Here is a 20,991-nt window from a genome sequence, read left to right as displayed (position 1 = left end):
ATTATTCGATATTACTGTTTTTTATATATATATACTGTATATATAAAAGCCACACTCACATATACAATTTTGTATATAAAGATATAGAGTAGTGCAATTTATAGTGCAGAAATATGCAAAATAACACAACAAAAAGTTTACATACAAATAAAATAAGCAAGGATATAAAGAGGAAAGGTGGCTTTGTTAGAGTAAATGGATAGTGAGAGATGATAGATGATAGATGATAGATAGATTTCGGACTATTATTTGTTTTCAAAATAATTTGTAAAAAAATTTTTTTTTATTTTTTTATTTAATGAATCTTTAATATTTTTAAATAAAACAAAATAAAATATGTCTTTGGCATTATTTTGCAGCTGTGCCCTGTGTTGCAGCCACACAAGATAAATGAAAACTAATGTTTGATGAAATGTGAAATTTTTGTAGCATTTTCAGCAATCCAATTTTTTATTTTTTTTTACTTTGATGTCTACTAGCTTTGAACTTTTTCATCTATATGCTGCTAGTTTACTAGTGAAAGATGATGAAATAAATGATATGCACTTTAAAAATGCACAGTCTTATGAGGAAAAAAAACCAAAGAAACACATTTTTGATGACGCACTGATGTAATCTAAAGAATGTTGGCTAATTAAAAAACAGAAACGAGTCCTTCTATAGGTCCCACCCAAACTCAATAAGAAACTGTCAACGTGGTCCTCAAGCCCTTATATGATGATGTTAAAATGAAGAGCTTTATGTTTATTCAAGTGTCCGTGGGGCTCTAGACCTTGATAGTTTCCAGGTTTGAGTGGTAAATACTTTCGATGATCAATTTATTTGAAGTGAGTTTGTGATTTTGCAGGAGGTGAAGGTGGGCTGGATTTTTTAGGAAGTCCTGGGCTGCTGTTTGGAGGAGCAGAGAAAAAGAGACGCAAGTCAAGCACACAGGTATTTTCCCGTTAAGTTTTGTTTCCATCCATAGACGTGCAACAAAAGTTGCACCATAAATCACACATATTACCACATGCATTTGGCCAATCGCGTTTGAAAAAACAGAACTAATAACTAAACTCTTTCTTAAATATTGTAGATTAAGAAGTTTTAAATAACACATATTATTGTCCAATACATACAGCCCGCCCGCATGGAAAGGTCTGGGGTCTGTAAGATTATCAGCTAAAATAACATTTACAAAATAATCAAAAAATACAATAAAAATGTTACAAAAAAATTCTATTCAAAAATAAATGCTGTTCTTTTGAATTTTGGGAAAAAAATGTGGACTCCACTAAAATATTGTGCAGCACAACTGTTTTCAACATTCAGGCACAACCTGTTTTTGCAACCATTGATCGAATAGCTGCCATAATGTTTTCTCAGTCGAAGCAGCAAATCATCATCCCCAATTAGAATAATTTCTGAAGATCATGATGACGAGCGGTGAAGACTGGAGTAATGATGCTGAAAATACAGCCGGCGCCTCACAAAAAATAAAATTACAGTTTAAACAGATGTTCACATAGGGAAAACAGCTGTTTTTAAACTATAATTATTTTTCACAGGTTTTACTCATATTTTTGATCACAATATGCACTGGCTATCCGTTGGGATGTAGATTCCAGAAGTAATCACAACAGTAAAAAAATAAAAAAAATTCTTTATGCCTACCCCAACTATTGTGAACCAGTAGAGAAGGCCTCCTCCCTTGTGTTTTAGGAAGTGAGGAAAAAAACACTCTAGAAGAAAAGAAAGATTGCATATTAATGTGCTGCAATGATACGGCTCTTGGTCAGAGATGCATATGAGCATTCGCGATGAAACATAAAGTCTCTTCCTCAACAGGCGACATCTTTCTCTCCTCGTCCTGGAATATGCGCCGTACCTCCAAACCCGAGCCGCGCCATCACTTTAATAGCGCGTCCAATCCGGTCGCTTGATTGATTACAGCTCGCACGTCCCTAGAAGCCCGACAATATCAACCCAATCTGTAGGCCAACCCGTATATTGGCCACCCGCATTGGTTCAGTGGCTATGGCCAGCCCAGAATGCCACACCGGATGCCTTCTCCATACGGGGCTCCTTACCAGAAGATGCGAAAACCAGCCTCAATCGGATTTCCGCCCAGATCACAATGGGCTCCAACCGCGACACCAGGGTTTAATTACAGTGAAAACCCAAATTTGCGGGCATGGCCCTTAGCAGCCGGCGCAACAAACGTCAGGCACTTCAGACCACGGTCCAGGAGAGCATGCCAATCTTCAAAATCTGAAACCAAAGAGCTAGTCCAGTTGGTAAGGATTTCGGTCCATGATGTTAAATCCAGCCCCGAATGTTGAGCACAAATCTCTCTCAATAAACATAATAAAATCAAGCAATCAAACAACCCAAACACCACCACCATGAAAAAGAGTCCCCTCGCAAAACCAGAACTGTGAAGAAAACAAGACTGAAGCCAATGAGCTAAAGACGAAGAGCAGCGTGGAAAAACTCAACGGTGTCCTTCACGCCAACAACGAAGCCTTGAAGAAGTCACCGTCTGAGCTGCAGACGCCCGCAGGGGCGGCAATAACGGCGCTTTGAGCAATAATAAAGTTGTGAACAGAAGGAGCACTTCCTCTTCGTCTGAGCTGGTTTATCCGTGTGGCAGAAGTGTTTCTGTGCTCATGAAAGGGCCCTTCATTTCTTCATTTTTACTCTGAAAGCTTCACAAACATTCAGTTGATATGGTTTTGTAGATGCTGATCATTTCATAGTTCACATGACTGGGTCTTTCCCGCTGAATGTAGCTGTAGAGTATTTACTGTAGTATCATCATTATGTGTCTTGTGTAACTGTTGAGGGTCCCTAGCAGGCATGTAGTTTAGTCTTAGTGAGCAATATTCCTGGACGTGCTGGTATATTGCATTTTGTTCCTTCTCATTGCTCTTTTTTTTTTTTTTTTTTTTTTTTTTTTTTTTTTTTTTCAAAAACAGCTTGAGCAGGATGCTTGTTTGTATGAGCCAAATGAAGTACAAGTCTTGAATACCCCCCCCCCACCGCAGCAGAGAACAAGTGTGAATCTTTGTGATGCACTTCCGCAGACTTTTGTAAGTTCGTTATATGCTGCTTTCGTTACTTGGTCTATGTTTGGCCAAGATTTGAGGAGGTTTGTTTACTTGAAGGCAGTATTTCTGGGCATGAATGCATGAAATAGCACAAAGATGATCAACAATCACATTCAATCCATCTACCAAAAAAAATTCATTTATATTTAACTCAATGCAAATTCATTAATCAAACTAAAAAAAAAAAAAAAAAAAAAAAAAAAAAAAAATACATAATACTTAAAAACAACACCCCTAACAAAACAAAAGATGTGCAGGTCATAATTCACTCCAAAGTAAATAATTAAATTAAGTTAAATTACATTTTAAATGAAATTTTAAATTAATTTTTACATGAACGTTAACATTAAATGGTAGTTAAATTACATTGTAAATTAAAGTAATTTTCAAATGAAAATTCCTTTTAAATGAACATTTTTAATTAACCATTTTGACAATAAATTAAATAAGTTTAAAGCAAACAATGTTAAATTCAAATTGAAATTAAAAGCATTCTGTTGAAATTTTAAATCCATATTACATTAACCTACATTTTTTAATATGAATTAAATTTTTAAATTAAATTAAAACAATAAAAAATAAAATACAGTAAATATTGATTAGAGTAAATAAACATTAAAAAAGCTCAAAGAAAGTACAATGAATAAGACAATTAAAACATAAACATAGTGTGTGTGTGTGTGAATGTATAAATGTAAAAACAATCTGCAATGAGGCAGAAATATTCAATGTGCTGTATTAAGTTAATTTTTAAATTCGTTTTAGTTTTTCTGTTTTCATTTTATATTTAGCTGCATTTTGAATCTCACAAAATCAAAAAATACAAAAACAAGACAAAAAAGATGTGCAGGTCATAATTCACTCCAAAGGAAATAATTAAATTAAATTGTAAATAAAAATTTTAATTAAATTTTTAATTAAATTTTAATAAAATGTTAAATTAAATATTAAATTAAATTAAATATTAAATTAAATTAAATATTAAATTATAAATTAAATAAAAATTTAAATTAAAACATTAAAATAAAATACAGTAAATATTGATTAGAGAAAATAAACATTTTAATACTTGGAAACAAATTTAAATTAATTAATTAATTAATTAAAAATGTATGAAAAAAGCTCTGTGTGGATGCATTACCTGAACATGTTTTTGTTAGATTCACCCATATATCATCTCAAATGCATATTTTTTTTTTCATTTAGAACATTTTTAAATCCAGTTACATCCGTGTTGATTCAGTTTGGATGTGCCGTTGTAACGTCACACGTTCCCTTGTTTTGTGTTTTGTGTGCCGCTCCTCAGAGAATATCGTCTTCCATCAAGTTGGGAAACATAGTGGCGTCGTGAATGTAAACTTCATGTCTTGCACTCTGCTGTTTGATTTTCCAGATGTTTCCACACATTTTGCTCTAAAGATGCCGTTGCACTGAGTACGCTTGAGTGTTTACTCACCATGACGGATCTGTTCTTTTTATTTATTAAAAAAAGCACTTGTTATGACAAATGTTAGAATGTGAGTGAGAATGTGTCTGAAGGACAAAATAATGTTAGGAGCAATTATTGTATAATTGGCCACATTTGACTATTGACCCCTGGTGCCTTACATGTTTTTATTTTTTAAATATGGTGTTTAGATCCTGAGCTGATGGTATTGTGAAGTGTATCATGTACACACACATATGCGGTGAAAATATTAATTTTATAACTGGATGATGAATGTACAGAGCCAATAAACCGTAAGTAACGAACAATATGAAGTGAATAAATTTGTGCAATCCTCAAAACAAAGCTGGTCCAGTGCATACAGTTTACTGAATGTACAGTAAATTAAGTTTGTCTTGTGTGTTGTGACTCATATTCCTCTGTGTTCTTCTCTTGTTTAATAGAGAAGCCATAATTCAAGTGTATTATTAAACTATTTCAGGCTCACTTTGAATTGTGTTTAATAAAACTGATTTTAAAAATATATTTTTGTCTATGTAATGTCAGTTAATTTTACTGAAGTGATGCACAGCTCTGATATGTTTTATATAGAATGATGTTTACTCACAAAAACGTATCAAATTAATTCTAAACAATCATTTTAGCAAACATAGTTAATTGTACATTGTGCACTCTGAATTATTTTTTTTAAAAAGGAAAGAGTTTTTTTTTAGATAATGAATGCGATTCCTAGTGATAATACTAAGCAAAATAATAATAATAATAATTTATATATACAGTACAGGTCAAAAGTTTGGAAACATTACTATTTTTAATGTTTTTGAAAGAACTCTTTTCTGCTCATCAAGCCTGCATTTATTTGATCAACAATACAGAAAAAAAACAGTAATATTTGTGAAAATATTATTACAACTTAAAATAATAGTTTTCTATTTGAATTATACTTTTAAAAAAATAATTTATTCCTGTGATGCAAAGCTGAATTTTTCAGCATCATTACTCCAGCCTTCAGTGTCACATGTAACATCCAGTCTATCACATGATCATTTAGAAATCATTCTAATATTCTGATTTATTATGAGTGTATGGAAACATTTCTGCTGTCTAATATATTTGATGAATAAAAGGTTAAAAGAACTGCATTTATTCAAAATAAATAAAAAATTCTAATAATATATATTCTAATAATATATTTTCTTTACTATCACTTTTTATCAATTTTTAACCACATCCTTGGCTGAAGTAAAAGTATTGATTTTATTTAAAAAAAAAAGAAAAAAAAATTTCTGACCCCAAATTACTGACCAGTAGGTGTATATTATTATTACAAAATATTTATATTTTAAAAACATAGTTTCTTTTTTTTTATTCATCAAAGTATCCTAAAAAAGTATCACATGTTTCTGAAAAAATATTAAGCAGCAGAACTGTTTCCAAACTTTGATAATGAATCATCATATTTAAGAATGATTTCTAAAGGATCATGTGATAATGATCCTAAAAATTCAGCTTTGCATCACAGAAATAAATGATAATTTAAAGTATAATACATTTAAAAACAATTATTTTAAATTGTAATAATATTTCACAATATATTTCTGTATTTTTGATCAAATAAATGCAGGCTTGATGAGCAGAAGAGACTTCTTTCAAAAACATTAAAAATAGTAATGTTTCCAAACTTTTGACCTGTACTGTGTATATATATATATAGAGATATAATATATTATATATATATATATTATATATAAATAACTTCGAACAAATTGTTTTTATATATGAGATTATGTATTTATGAAGGGTTTTTTGAAGATAAATGTAATTCAATTAAGCAGCACTTATAAATACAGATAATGTAACGTAATAACTTCGAACAAATTGTTTTTCTTTTTCTAAAATGTATTTTTAATTAAATTATACTGCTTATCATTTGGATATGCAGATGTATTTAACTATGTTTTTAATTATATTATTCCATTTTAATATTTAAAATAGTTTATGCGTTGTTTATTTTATTATAGATTTCATTGTTTTTTACTTTATTTTATATATTATGAAAGTTTTGAGAGAAAAAGCTGAAGAAAAACGACTTGTTGAAACCGGAAATGACGGACCGCCATCCATCCATCGCCCCGCCCCTTAGCAACCACCGTCACGTTGTAGCAACCAGTGTTTACGTTTCTCTGAGGAGAGAGTCGGAGATGCCGCTGATAGTAAAAGATCACACATGGACACAAAACCAGAACACAGTTTACATCAGCGTGCCTTTAAAAGGAGTGAAACCCGCCAGCGTCCATGTCATCTGCACAGATGAGTATCTGAAGGTGAGGTTTGGAGCGTTAAATGTGAAACTTTATCCCGGAGAAACACGATACTCGTCTTCATGTGTTCTGAATGCTCCTGCAGGTGAGTTTCCCCCCGTTTCTCTTCGAGGTCTTCTTATTCGGGTCAATAAATGAGGAGAGAAGTGAAGCCAGGATTGGAAACGGGGTTGCAGTGTTCACTCTGCAGAAGAGGAGAGATGAATCATGGGAGCAGCTCTTCACAAACATCGGTAAGATAGGAGAGCTTTCATTCTGTCACAGCATACAAATGTGCTGAAAATGCTGTTCTTGATGCATATATGTTTTTATTCCAAAGATAAAGACAAACAGAAGCAGATTCGAGAACAAGCCGTTCTCAAAGTTCAGCAGAAAGAAGCAGAAAAGTCTAAAGCCAAAGCTGCCAGGATCCAACAGGAGAAGAAATATGCTCTGGAAACCATGATGAAGGTCAAAAAGTGTTTAATATCTCACATTTAATGCTTTTACACAGTCATAAAGGACACTACCTTAAAAGTTCTGGTGTCTTACATTGAACTTTTGCTTTGTATAAAGAAAATTAAGCTTGTTTTCATGCATTTTTCCCCCGTAATGATGATTAAAGAGAATAAACTAGTCGAAAACAGTGTTATTTAGTGTATAATTTTTAGTTTTTTATATAATAAATAGTGTTGTCAAATAATTTTTGTTTACATAATAATATATGTGTGTGTGTGTACTGTGTATACTTATTATGTATATATAAATACACCTGCATGTATATATTTAAGAAAAATATGTTGTGTTTATATAGTAACTATATTTTTATATAACGGAAAATATAATAATATATGCATAATAAATAAACACAGTACACACTCATATATTATGTAGACATAAACGTTTATTTTGGATGAGATTAATCGTTTGACAGCACTAATAATAAATTAAGAAAACAAATAGAATACAAAAAGAGTTGAGAAGCTAGTGATTTTTTTTTTTTTTTTAAGAAAGCAAGCAGTTAGTAAATAAATAGAGTCCAGAGGGGCAAGTTATTATTATAATTTTTTAAGAATAGAATTAGAATAGAGAGTGCTAGAGTTAGAGGGTCAAATAAAGATTATTTAACCCCTTAAATGTCACCCCCCATTTTTTAAAATAGGCATTAAAGTGCACTATCCAAACTTAAATTGTTGTATTTTATAAACACTTTGGAATATAGACCTAAGGTTGGTCTCTTTTTAAAGAAGAAAATTAGCAGATTTTGGCAAAAGTGGAATTTTTTTCAAAAAGTTTAAAAGGACTGTAAATAAAATGTGCTATATTAATTTTATTTTATTTATTATAAACATTTTACAAAGCAGGTTTTACTCTAAAATTGGTATAAAATTAAAGCCTTGTGTCTAAATTAGTTATGTTCCAAATTTGAAGTTGATATGAAAATAATTGAGGTTCCTGTGAGATTTTATTTAGGGCGTCATACCACAAACAGCCACCGGGAGCCACCAAAACTCCTTTGAATTTTGCTTAATGAATTTTTCCCTAGATTTCTCTGTCAATTTTACTTCAATACTCAAAATAACCACCAAATATGGAATCCTGAGACTCAGACCTTTCTAAATGATATGTTTGTTGCCAAAATTATAAAAAAGTTTTGATTCTAAAAGACCGTAATGCATTTTGTAATATGACACTTGACACCGCCTACTAAGGGGGAGGAGACCGCCATAAGATACCATTTCCATGGTAACGCAATGTCCGATTTCAAAATGGTTTTAACAGGATGAATCTTGGGCTTCTAAGCTTTAATTTATGATGATTACTAAAAGATTTTAGAGAAAAAGCACAACAAAAAAAAGAGCGCCATGCGTCACACAGGTGGCAGTTAAGGGGTTAAAGATTTATTCTTGATCTACCTGTTTTTGAATCAATGCACATGCTGATTTCTGCTATATATATGCAGAATGATTGCTGATGTATTTGAATGCTGTCTGTTGAGTTCTCTGGCTGTGTTTAGCTTGAGAACAAGGAGCGGGACAGGATTCAGAAGATGAAGGATGAAGAATGCGCAAGAGCTACGGCAGAGCTGGATTTCTGGAGAGAAACGCAGAGAAAAACAGCGGAAGAAAAGGAAAACCAGCAAAAAACACGGGGAACTGGGCCGCAGGACAACCAGCCGGTTAATCAGAAAACTGTCACACTGATGCGTAACACTGGCGACACTACATCAGGTAAACACACGTTCACTCCGTGCTCCGTAACAGATCTAATGTTACACTGTTCTTCTCAGGACCTCACATGATGCTCGCTTCTTTGATTGCGTTCCTCGTTTTTGAAACACTGTAAAGAAGCAGTCAAAATATAGTATATAATACGTGACCATGAGCACAAAACCAGTCATATTAGGGTCATTTTTAAATAAGCTTTCCATTGATGTTTGTTATGATCGCACAATTTTTGTCTGAGATACAACTATTTGAAAATCTGGAATCTGAGGGTGCAAAAAAATCAAAATATTGAGAAAATCATCTTTAAAGTTGCTCAAATGAATTCTTAGCAATGCATATTACTAATCAAAAATTAAGTTTTGATATATTTACGGTAGGAAACTTACAAAATATCTTCATGGAACATGATCTTTACTTAATATCCTAATGATTTCAACCCTCTAGCACTCTCTATTCTAATTCTATTCATTAAAAAAAAACTTTTAGACTTGCACTCTATTCATTTACTAACACTAGATTCTCTAATCTTTTTGTATTCTATCTATTTGTTTTCTTTTTATTTATTATACAATTAACAAAAAGCAAAAAAAGGCCTCTAACACTAGCTTGCTCTATTCTTTCTGTTTTGTTTTTTATTTATTATATAATAAAAAATAAATAAAAAAAACTTGCTCCGTGTACTGCATTAAGCTGAGACTTGTTATAGCACTAGTATCATTGCTCTTTGGTTGATTTTGATTGCTTTGATTTATCCAAGTCACTTTGGATAAAAGCATCTGCTGAATGACTAAAATGTATAATTTTGAGCCATGCAATGTATTGTTGGCTATTGCTATAAATATACCTGTGCTACTTATGACTGCTTATGTGCAGCAGGGACACACATTTTTGAATAAAAAAATGTAGGTCACAAAGTTTCGACTAAGCTCTTGTATTTTCCTGCTAGGTCAGAGAAGCAGAAAACAGACAGCAAAAGATCTGCCTGCTCCCAGATCAGCTGGCTGCATTCAGATCAGCTTCACTCCACGAGTGTTTCCCACCGCGCTGAGAGAGTCCCGCGTCCCGGAGGAGGAGGAGGTCAGATCTGCTTTACAAATGGTAGATTATCACTAAAACGGTTTGTAATATTGAGAGTCTAATTGTGTCCGTGTGTGTGTGAGCAGTGGTTGAAGAAGCAGGCGGAGGCCAGGAGAGCAGTGGACACAGATCTGGCCGAACTGGACGACCTGAGAGAGGACGAGAGAAACCCAGACTGGCTGAAAGAGAAGGGCGAGTGAGTTTCACAGATCACCCAAAAATGAATTACTCCAACTTTACTTGCTGACATTTTGTAGTGTTTTATATGTTCAGAAGGCTGGGGTTGGTAAGATCTTTAATGTTTTAAAAGAAGTCTGTTCTGCTCACCAAGACTGCATTTATTTGATTAAAAATACAGTAAAAAATGAAATAATATTACTATTTAAAATAGCTGTTTTCTATATGAATATATGGTAAAGTGTAATTTATTTCTGTGATCAAAGCTGAATTTCAGCATCTTTACTCCAGTCTTCAGAAATCGTTCTAAAATGCTGATTTGCTGCTCAAGAAAGTTTAATATTTCGTAGAAACAAGATGCATTTTTTTTTTTCGGGATTCTTTGACGAATAGAAGTTCAGAAGAACAGCATTTGTTTGACATATAAATATTTTGTAACTTTTAATCAATTTAATGCATCCTTTTTAAATCAAAGCATTCATTTCTTGCTAACCCCAAACTGTTGAATGGTCGTGTACAGGTGCGGTACAAATGTCTGAATGTAATTAATAAAATATCAAAGCAAGTGTCATTTATTTAAACAAAACAGCATTAAATATCATAAACACTTTTTCCTCTTTTCCTGCAGTAAATTGTTCATGTCAGGAAACTACCAGGCTGCCGTCAACGCTTATAATCTCGCCATAAAACTCAACCGGAAGATCCCGGCTTTGTTTTCTAACCGAGCGGCCTGTCATCTCAAACTGAGAAATCTCCACAAAGCCATTGAGGACAGCTCTCAGGTCAGTTTTCAGTGTTTCTGTGGAAGCGCACTGATTCTCTTCACATTAACACACGTGAACTTTCACAGGCCCTTGAGTTACTGAAGCCTGCGGTCGCTGCAAACGCTTCGGCTCGACTGAAGGCTCACGTGAGGCGCGGAACAGCATTCTGTGAGCTTGAGCTTTATGTGGAAGGTACAGGATCATCAGTTATTCTGCTTTCATGCAAAACACATCAACCTCTGCAGTCTTATAAATACAGAGTAATATTGTATAGAGAAATCTTTGCACTGAAATCACTGTTATAAAAATATGACATTCTTGAGTTAGAATTTCAATGGCCTCTGTTATGATTCTGAGTTATTTGGCCACTGTTCATAATCTAAAAGTTACATTTGAAACAATTCTGCATTCTTGTTGCTACAAATGTAATTCAAATTCACGACTAAAAAAGGGATTTTAAAGACACTGTCATTTGATTTGTGAATCCCACACAACTCTGGTTCTCTTTGATGATGATTTTATTTTAGGTCTTCAGGACTATCAGGCGGCTCTAGAAATCGACCCACACAACGCAGCCCTGCGAGCCGATTCAGACAAGATTTGTGAGATCATACAAGGCACCACATGATCATATAGCTCCTGAAAGCTAGGATCACGGTTGCAGAAAAGTACACGAGCGCACATGAACATCTTATGTGTTTAACACTGGTTCCTAATATGAAACCACACTGAAAAAAGAATGTTTGATTCATATTCTTCTTAAAAGTATTCATTTTCCAAATAAAACCACATTTGCCTTTTTGAATGGATGTTTATTGCAGTCACATGCACAATGCTGGAAGTACATCAGTTGCCTAATATAATCGAAGATAAAACAAGTCCTTGATCTTGAGTTAATTATGAATAGAATTGATCATTACTATAGACTCGGGTCTATGTTGCAGAACATATACTCAATCTGATTAACTGATGGATATAGTAATAAGAATAATAAAAGGAAAGGTTATAATAAAAACACTCATCCCATTCTGTAAAGGTTCTTTCAAAGTTACAAATGCTCTTTCAGTAACATTATCATTAATATTCTTCAGCCTATCTATTAAATGGTTTTGGGCTGCCGTCCTCGTTATATATCTCTTCAGTAATCCAGTTTATAACTCTCTTGTCCGAGTGGTTTAGATCCTCAGGTTCAGTATCAGATCTTGTCCCATGTAACTTCTTCCAGTCACCCAACTCCATGCTCCTTTTTCTTGAAATCACCACCAAGATTGCCTTTCTAGAAACACCACGGAATTCCCCAGTTGGAGGAACGTGTGTGTCACGGCTGAATCCATAATCATCCCAGTTATCGCCACTTATATAATAAGCAACATTACTCAGAGTCGTTCTCATTGGATCGTTTTCAAGAAACAGCTTATATGCCGACTCCCACCATGCTTCACCCACTTCATCCAGGCTCCCCCAACTTGTCATCTGTTGAAAAACAAAAAATTAAAACGAATGTGCTCCGTTAAAGGTGGGGCTGTTTTACTCAAGATGACTCAGGGCCTTAAGGAGCATGGAAGCATATGGGTAGCAAAATTACATTTTAAATGTAATATGCAAAATGGCAATGCAATATGTAAAATGGCACTGTATTTAAATTGACATTTTCCCATACATATGTGCAACATTTAGTGCAAAATGAAAATTAAATCGCTGTTGAGGGTGGTACTACCTTCCTGAAATGAGTTTTGCAGGGTGGGGTGTCTGAATTTTGCTACCCATATGCATCCATAAAAGGAAATGCCATCAATGATTGTAACGGATGTATGTCGTCACATTTGCAAATTGATGTAAAAGTTATTTTCTTTTCGCTAACATTCGAATATTAACACTTAATAAAACACCAACAATCACAACTAGCTAGGTAAGATGATTACCTTAAAAGTCGGTCCTATTTCTGTTTTCTCTAGTTGTGTAGCCTAGATAAAAAAATTAAAAAAAAGGTTCTACTGCAACATGTATTCTTAGTTCTTAATTCAATTCTTCATGAAACCATAGATGGCAATGAAGCTTTGTTTTAAAGAGTGTACTGTATGTCTGATACTGGGCTAGGTATCCTTAAAAACTTACGGTTTGTATGCGATGTCCTGTGACTTGCTGTAAAAGATGAGCGTTGATGAAGAGCTGCCGCAGTTGTGTCTAACTGTAGCTGTGTCCCAAACTTAAGTGCATGGACTCCGAAGTGCGGATGTTTAGTGCGATTGCGTCTCAGCGTCACGACGAAGGCTGACGTAATTCCAAAAAAGCGACTTCAAATGCGTCCTTCATTTCCCATGAAAATGAAGTGTACATCTTCGCACAGAATCACTTGCGTGCATATGACGAGGTGTTTATATTCAGAGGCAGGTGAGAGTTCTGTGGAGGACTTCACATTGAAATGTAAGTATTGTGTTTTCATTTACTCAGATCCCTAGCGAAAGTGTTTAAAGCCCACAAACAATAAGACAGCCACTATATAAGGCAATGGTCTTTCCCTTTGTTGGGTTTTTGAAGTGCTGTCATGCAAGAGATGTCTACAAATGTTTTAACCAAACTTTAGCACTTCAGTATTTTGTATGCATGTCCTGCTGTGTGCATATTTTCTAATGTTAAGATTGCAAACCTGTCTTTTTTCATAAGTGTTTCCATTTTCTTTTGTTTTAATACTATTCTGGAGAAAGTGAGCATGTGTTTTTGTTGTTAACAGGCATGGTTTATTTGTGAAGTGTCCTGAGACAGGTGAGGGAGCGAGTGGACAGGGAGGACATCAAACTCAAACAAATACATTCTTCATTAGCCAAGAGAAAACAGTGGGAAAAAATGAGTTCATCACAGTTTTTTCCAATGTATTTTTTAAATGTCATATTGTCAATGAAACAACCTAATTTCTGTAGTTTATTTGTGTGATGCAAGTTAAAAATGAAATGCATAAATGGTATACATTACTCATTTTTTGTGTGCAATTTATTCGTAAATAAGCCTGAGTACTTTCTGTACATTTTGTATTTTTGTTTTGCATATTCACATGTGTAAATAAAAGAAAAGTGCTTATGTACATTGTTAATTTTTTTCATGTAGCTTATAATTTTTTTCAGAAAACATTCTTTTATATGTTTATTTGTTTGTCCTGTAAATACTTTTTTACACATTAAAACAAATTGTTCTATACATAATAGAAAGTACTTTTTACAACCATTTACAACATATCTGTTAAAATTGCTGTTAATTTATGTCAAAATTCTAACAGTATAATCCTGTTATGTTAAAAAGCAGTGCATTACTTTTTATTATTTTTATTATTTTATTATTATTTTTATTACTTTTTATTATTTCACCAACCGTTTTAGAACAGAAACAGAAAGCTGCAGCGAGCACATGCGGATTTTCATCCGTCTTTATATTGTGATTTAACCGGTGAGTGCACCTTTGCCTTGCTCCTTTTACACAAAATACACGTTTGCAATTGCAGATAACTGTGCAAATAACTGTGATAATAGTGGATGCTCAGGTTGTAACTTTTATACGTCCATTTCAGTGCTAAACCTGTCAACGTGCCAACGGCGTCATAGAGTGGAGCTGGATTGATTCAGATATTCCCCGATTACAAGGTGAGTTCAATCAAACGTGATATATAAACTCTTCTGCAAAGTAAGCCTTTAACACAATAGCAACGAAGTAATATTGATGTATCTGTAACGTAACATGCTGAAATGATCGTCATCTCGTTTGCTAATTTTAGCTTGCAATCTTTTCATTTATTGCCTAATAGTGTATATTAGACAAAACGTTGATTTCGATAACGTTGTGCTTGCAAATTTGGGTAAGCTTGTTCTAATTTGTTCATAACTGTATTCTGAGGGAAGTTTTACTTTACTAGTGTAGCTGCTTTGTTTCTTTAATGTTGGCTGTATTTTGGATTGCTTCGATCCAAGTTAGCTTGATAGAATAAGTTACGCAATATAATACTAGTAAGAATAATTCCTGTTCAAATTTTTAGTGTTGTTGGTTTGTATTGTAATATTACTTTGCCCAGTACAGTAGGCCAAAGGCCGTTTTATTTCGGTGGAGATTTTTTTTGTTGTTGTTGTTGAGATTTTTTGAGTTTTTTCGTGCCCAAAGAATGTCCATTTTGACTTGTCAGCATGTTTGCGTGTCAGTTATGTGGGCAGCAATGCAGTACTCCAGTGGTCTATGTGAAGCACATGATGATTCACAGCAATACCCCTAACTTGTTTCTTCATTGTTGCATCCAGGACTGTAACAGGAAATTTGCAAAATTAGCAGCTTTGAAATCTTTACAGACACCCCAATGAGTGTGTGGTGGTGCCTAGATCACATTTGTACCCAGCAGTAGACCTTGCATGCCATGTTGACTTGTGTAGTGCCACATGTGATACACTAACTAATTCCCATCTTAAAGTCCACATTAAAGAGGGACGAAGAGTGACATGCAGTCACTTTAAGCAGTGTGATCAATCATTTTCAGTGATATCCACCTTTACCTCTCACGTATCAAGGAAACATAAAAATTCAGCAGAGGTAAACCTAAGTGAATCCATTGTTGCCACATCACTTGTGACTGAAGCTGAAAGCTTTCAAGATATTGACAGTGATATGATGACAGGAGAACATACTGGTGTAGTTGGAAATAGTGAGAATTTGGAGGTTAGTCCAGAAAATATCGATGAGACATTATTTTTGAAGAATCTTGCTCTCTTTTATCTGAAATTACAGGCTAAGTTATTGCTTCCATCTTCAGTCGTTCAGAGTATCATTGAAGTCATGCAGTCAGTTTATGATGTCAACCAGTCACATTTACTTTTCAAACTAAATGAGAAATTGGTTCATATGATAATTTCTATTCACATTCTCGTTATGTAAAATTTTACCCACACTAATTCTGAATGTATGCATTTGTTTTTCAGGCACTTAATTGGAATAAATCCTGAAAAAGGCACCAAGGGTGGACAAGTCCTATCAAAGCGGACAGGGAAGGTCGGCCACAAAAAGAAATCAGTCAGCACTCGGGTTGCCAGTCTACTTAAGAAACTAATGGACTTTGAGTGGGACTTCATATAAGTGAACTCACTCATCCACTAACATACACACATACACACCTTACACATACTCTTCACACATGACAAAAACATGCTTTTAGTGTGTTAGTCGCACAATTTTTTATAATGTTATGTAAATGTTTTGTTTATTCAGTTAAACGAAAGTTTATTCTGAGGCTTAAATTTTAGTCACTCCACTTGCATCAGCCACTAATTTTGAGATTATTTTGAGATTAAAGTGGACTTTTTTTTCAAGGTTTCAAGTTTTAATAAAGCACATTTTGAAGTTACACTGCATTGTGTTACATTTTTAATGTTTCAAAGGCTATATTTGTACGTTGTATTAAAACATGGTTTTATAGCAAGACTGCTAAGGGGAAATTCATAAAATCAAAGAAATATCTAGAAAAATAATTCCACCTTTTTTTCTTTGCAGTCCATTTCTCAATATAATAACATATTTGTAGTTTACAGTTAAAAGTGCAAAAAAAAAAAAAAAAAACATGAATTAACTGTTAATGCTTTTGACAGTAATTTACTGTTAATGTATAAAATAACAGGTTTATGCTGTATTTCCAAAAACAGTAACAAATTGTAAATTTCAACAACACCAAGACACTGTTAATTTAACAGTAACTTGCTGGCAACCGTGCTGCCAGTTACTTACTGTTTTTTAACAGGACAATTTTTAACACCACACACAAAGATTTTTTTAAGCTTTCAGTGCACACATACAACAACAGCAAGGCATATAATAAAAAAAGAAAAATAAATGAGCATAAATAAATAGGTATATGACTACAACTACTTGTTGCTAAAAATGTAATTCAAATTCACGATTAAAAAGTGGATTTTAAAGACTGTCAATTGATTTCTGAATGCCACATAACTCTGGTTCTCTGTCCCTTCCTGAAATACAGAAAGTATTTCACAATATCATTCTGATGATTTTATTTTAGGTCTTCAGGACTATCAGGCGGCTCTAGAAATCGACCCACACAACGCAGCCCTGCGAGCCGATTCAGACAAGATTTGTGAGATCATACAAGGCACCACATGATCATATAGCTCCTGAAAGCTAGGATCACGGTTGCAGAAAAGTACACGAGCGCACATGAACATGTTATGTGTTTAACACTGGTTCCTAATATGAAACCACACTGAAAAAAGACTGGAGAAATGTTTGAATCATATTCTTCTTAACAGTATTCATTTTCCAAATAAAACCACATTTGCCTTTTTGAATGGATGTTTATTGCAGTCACATGCACAATGCTGGAAGTACATCAGTTGCCTAATATAATCGAAGATAAAACAAGTCCTTGATCTTGAGTTAATTATGAATAGAATTGATCATTACTATAGACTCGGGTCTATGTTGCAGAACATATACTCAATCTGATTAACTGATGGATATAGTAATAAGAATAATAAAAGGAAAGGTTATAATAAAAACACTCATCCCATTCTGTAAAGGTTCTTTCAAAGTTACAAATGCTCTTTCAGTAACGTTATCATTAATATTCTTCAGCCTATCTATTAAATGGTTTTGGGCTCCCGTCCTCGTTATATATCTCTTCAGTAATCCAGTTTATAACTCTCTTGTCCGAGTGGTTTAGATCCTCAGGTTCAGTATCAGATCTTGTCCCATGTAACTTCTTCCAGTCACCCCACTCCATGCTCCTTTTTCTTGAAATCACCACCAAGATTGCCTTTCTAGAAACACCACGGAATTCCCCAGTTGGAGGAACGTGTGTGTCACGGCTGAATCCATAATCATCCCAGTTATCGCCACTTATATAATAAGCAACATTACTCAGAGTCGTTCTCACTGGATCGTTTTCAAGAAACAGCTTATATGCCGACTCCCACCATGCTTCACCCACTTCATCCAGGCTCCCCCAACTTGTCATCTGTTGAAAAACAAAAAATTAAAACGAATGTGCTCCGTTAAAGGTGGGGCTGTTTTACTCAAGATGACTCAAGGCCTTAAGGAGCATGGAAGCATATGGGTAGCAAAATTACATTTTAAATGTAATATGCAAAATGGTAATGCAATATGTAAAATTGCACTGTATTTAAATTGACATTTTCCCATACATATGTGCAACATTTAGTGCAAAATGAAAATTAAATCGATGTTGAGGGTGGTACTACCTTCCTGAAATGAGTTTTTGCAGGGTGGGGTGTCTGAATTTTGCTACCCATATGCATCCATAAAAGGAAATGCCATCAATGATTGTAACGGATGTATGTCGTCACATTTGCAGATTGATATTAAAGTTATTTTCTTTTCGCTAACATTAGAATATTAACACTTAATAAAACACCAACAATCACAACTAGCTAAGTAAGATGATTACCTTAAAAGTCGGTCCTATTTCTGTTTTCTCTAGTTGTGTAGCCTAGATTAAAAAAATTAAATAAAAAATAAAAATAAAAAACAGGTTCTACTGCAACATGTAATCTTAGTTCTTAATTCTTAGAGCTTAATTCAATTCTTCATGAAACCATAGATGGCAATGAAGCTTTGTTTTAAAGAGTGTACTGTATGTCTGATACTGGGCTAGGTATGCTTAAAAACTTACGGTTTGTATGCGATGTCCTGTGACTTGCTGTAAAAGATGAGCGTTGATGAAGAGCTGCCGCAGTTGTGTCTAACTGTAGCTGTGTCCCAAACTTAAGTGCATGGACTCCGAAGTGCTGATGTTTAGTGCGATTGCGTCACAGCGTCAAGACGAAGGCTGACGTAATTCCAAAAAAGCGACTTCAAATGCCTCCTTCATTTCCCATGAAAATGAAGTGTACATCATGGCACAGAATCACTTGCGTGCATATGACGAGGTGTTTATATTCAGAGGCAGGTGAGAGTTCTGTGGAGGACTTCACATTGAAATGTAAGTATTGTGTTTTCATTTACTCAGATACCTAGCGAAAGTGTTTAAAGCCCACAAACAATAAGACAGCCACTATATAAGGCAATGGTATTTCCCTTTGTTGGGTTTTTGAAGTGCTGTCATGCAAAAGATGTCTACAAATGTTTTAACCAAACTTTAGCACTTCAGTATTTTGTATGCATGTCCTGCTGTGTCATATTTTCTAATGTTAAGATTGCAAACCTGTCTTTTTTCATAAGTGTTTCCATTTTCTTTTGTTTTAATACTATTCTGGAGAAAGTGAGCATGTTTTTGTTGTTAAAAAAACTGGCTTGTTAACAGGCATGGTTTATTTGTGAAGTGTCCTGAGACAGGTGAGGGAGCAAGTGGACAGGGAGGACATCAAACTCAAACAAATACATTCTTCATTAGCCAAGAGAAAACAGTGGGAAAAATGAGTACATTACAGTTTTTCCAATGTATTTTTTAAATGTCATATTTTCAATGAAACAACCTAATTTCTGTAGTTTATTTTTGTGATGCAAGTTAAAAATGAAATGCATAAATTGGATACATTACTCATTTTTTGTGTGCAATTTATTCGTAAATAAGCCTGAGTACTTTCTGTACATTTTGTATTTTTGTTTTGCATATTCACATGTGTAAATAAAAGAAAAGTGCTTATGTACATTGTTAATTTTTTTCATGTAGCTTATAATTTTTTTCAGAAAACATTCTTTTATATGTTTATTTGTTTGTCCTGTAAATACTTTTTTACACATTAAAACAAATTGTTCTATACATAATAGAAAGTACTTTTTACAACCATTTACAGCATAGCTTAGGTTTAACATCAGAAAAACAGCATCAGTTTGAGCCCAGCCCTGCCTGCATGTGTTCTGGGGTCTTCAGGAGGTCAGTCTCTTGGTGAAGGCCAGCACCTCCTCAGAGACTCGGAGGACAATGTGGTGACAGTGGAACGAGGGACATGTCAAACACTCTGGAGACCATCTGACAGACAGAAGAGAAACACCAGGGTCTGGATCGTGGCACCCCATCACTGTTGTCGTTCACTTCCCAGAAGATCCAGCAGCACTGTCAGGGTCTCCCTGCTCAGAACAAAACCATTAAACACCTGTCCAGCGCTGGCACATTCAGCTTCATCCTGCAGTACAGGGGTCTAGTCTGATTTAGGGAAAGAAGGAAAATAGAAATTGTTTAGAGCTATGACAACATAATTAGTACGAGAAATATTGAGATACTTTAATAAACTACTTTTAGTAACTACCAATACCATATTGGGGAAAAACTACTACTCATATTTAAAACCTTAGCTGAAGGAATAGTTCACCCAAAAATATCAATTCCAAACCTGGAGCAACTGAAGGGTGAGTAAATGATTACACAATTTTCATTTTTGGCTGAACTATCCTTTAAGTAAAAGTATTATCTTGCATCCTCTAATAAAGGTATGTGCAGTATTGTCTTGAAAAAAAGAATTTGTCAGGATGGTTTTACATTAATAATACTGCTGCACTTCTGTGTATGTTGCAGTTTACTTCTAAATATGTTCAAGGTTATTAAATTTTAACTTGCTGGACATTAAGCTGTACTATGCTCTATTTTTTTAAATACAGTTTTTTTTTTTTTGCCAATATCTCCATTACTGTACGTACAGTACGGGAGATAATGGCAAAATTTCACCTGTAGTAAGTCAGTCTTGAAAAAACAAACTTACTACAACTTTTGGAACAGGAAAAAAACAATTTTGGTGATTTACAGTAATTGTTTTTTTAAGAATGAGTGTGTACTGTACGTACAGTAAGGGAGATAATGGCAAAATTTCACCTGTAGTAAGTAAGTCTTGAAAAAAAACAAACTTATTACAACCTTTGGAACATGAAAAAAAACCCTTTTGGTGTTTTACAGTAATTGTTTTTAAAGAATTATTA

The 20,991-nt window shown here is 34.0% G+C and overlaps 2 protein-coding genes and 3 long non-coding RNA genes across 7 annotated transcripts in view; 3 read left to right on the top strand and 2 right to left on the bottom strand.

Moving 5' to 3' along the window:
* LOC109102915 (potassium/sodium hyperpolarization-activated cyclic nucleotide-gated channel 4-like) overlaps positions 1-2,565 on the top strand; it is a 47,731-nt gene extending 45,166 nt beyond the window's left edge. Inside the window, exons 8-9 of the mRNA XM_042743624.1 lie at positions 848-933; positions 2,413-2,565. Coding sequence (XP_042599558.1) covers positions 848-933; positions 2,413-2,565 — 239 coding nt within the window. The remainder of the gene's footprint in view (positions 1-847; positions 934-2,412) is intronic.
* A 4,122-nt stretch (positions 2,566-6,687) lies between these two features.
* dnaaf4 (dynein axonemal assembly factor 4) lies at positions 6,688-11,883 on the top strand. The gene is made up of 9 exons (XM_019088708.2): positions 6,688-6,860; positions 6,943-7,090; positions 7,177-7,307; positions 8,854-9,067; positions 10,011-10,141; positions 10,228-10,337; positions 10,947-11,100; positions 11,169-11,274; positions 11,610-11,883. The coding sequence occupies exons 1-9, from the start codon at positions 6,738-6,740 to the stop codon at positions 11,708-11,710; spliced, it is 1,218 nt and encodes a 405-aa protein (XP_018944253.2). The 5' UTR covers positions 6,688-6,737; the 3' UTR covers positions 11,711-11,883.
* On the bottom strand, positions 11,874-13,447 carry LOC109072477. Of its 2 annotated transcripts, XR_006157151.1 has the most exons (3): positions 13,198-13,357; positions 13,005-13,046; positions 11,874-12,555 (listed from the first exon to the last, which is right to left on the bottom strand). It is a non-coding gene; the product is annotated as an uncharacterized LOC109072477 (long non-coding RNA). The 2 variants fall into 2 exon arrangements; XR_002014698.2 differs by lacking the exon at positions 13,005-13,046 and having other exon boundaries at positions 13,198-13,447.
* A 1,014-nt stretch (positions 13,448-14,461) lies between these two features.
* On the top strand, positions 14,462-16,576 carry LOC109072479. The gene is made up of 3 exons (XR_006157012.1): positions 14,462-14,520; positions 14,642-14,714; positions 16,032-16,576. It is a non-coding gene; the product is annotated as an uncharacterized LOC109072479 (long non-coding RNA).
* An 818-nt stretch (positions 16,577-17,394) lies between these two features.
* LOC109072478 lies at positions 17,395-18,893 on the bottom strand. Of its 2 annotated transcripts, XR_006157149.1 has the most exons (3): positions 18,752-18,893; positions 18,527-18,568; positions 17,395-18,076 (listed from the first exon to the last, which is right to left on the bottom strand). It is a non-coding gene; the product is annotated as an uncharacterized LOC109072478 (long non-coding RNA). The 2 variants fall into 2 exon arrangements; XR_006157150.1 differs by lacking the exon at positions 18,527-18,568 and having other exon boundaries at positions 18,752-18,864.
* Between the last annotated feature and the right edge of the window lie 2,098 nt (positions 18,894-20,991).

Source organism: Cyprinus carpio, chromosome B18 (genome assembly GCF_018340385.1).
Source record: "Cyprinus carpio isolate SPL01 chromosome B18, ASM1834038v1, whole genome shotgun sequence".
NCBI classification, from domain to species: Eukaryota; Metazoa; Chordata; class Actinopteri; order Cypriniformes; family Cyprinidae; genus Cyprinus; species Cyprinus carpio.
Note: the sequence above shows the minus strand (reverse complement) of the source record. Positions and strands in the feature narration are given on the sequence as shown.

What these genes read in the sequence shown, in the direction of transcription:
- dnaaf4 (XM_019088708.2), top strand. Translation starts at nt 6,738, where the DNA reads ATGCCGCTGATAGTAAAAGATCACACATGGACACAAAACCAGAACACA. An exon ending in GCAGCTCTTCACAAACATCG is followed by an intron (nt 7,091 to 7,176) that starts GTAAGATAGGAG and finishes TTTATTCCAAAG; the next exon opens with ATAAAGACAAACAGAAGCAG. An exon ending in GCGTCCCGGAGGAGGAGGAG is followed by an intron (nt 10,142 to 10,227) that starts GTCAGATCTGCT and finishes GTGTGTGAGCAG; the next exon opens with TGGTTGAAGAAGCAGGCGGA.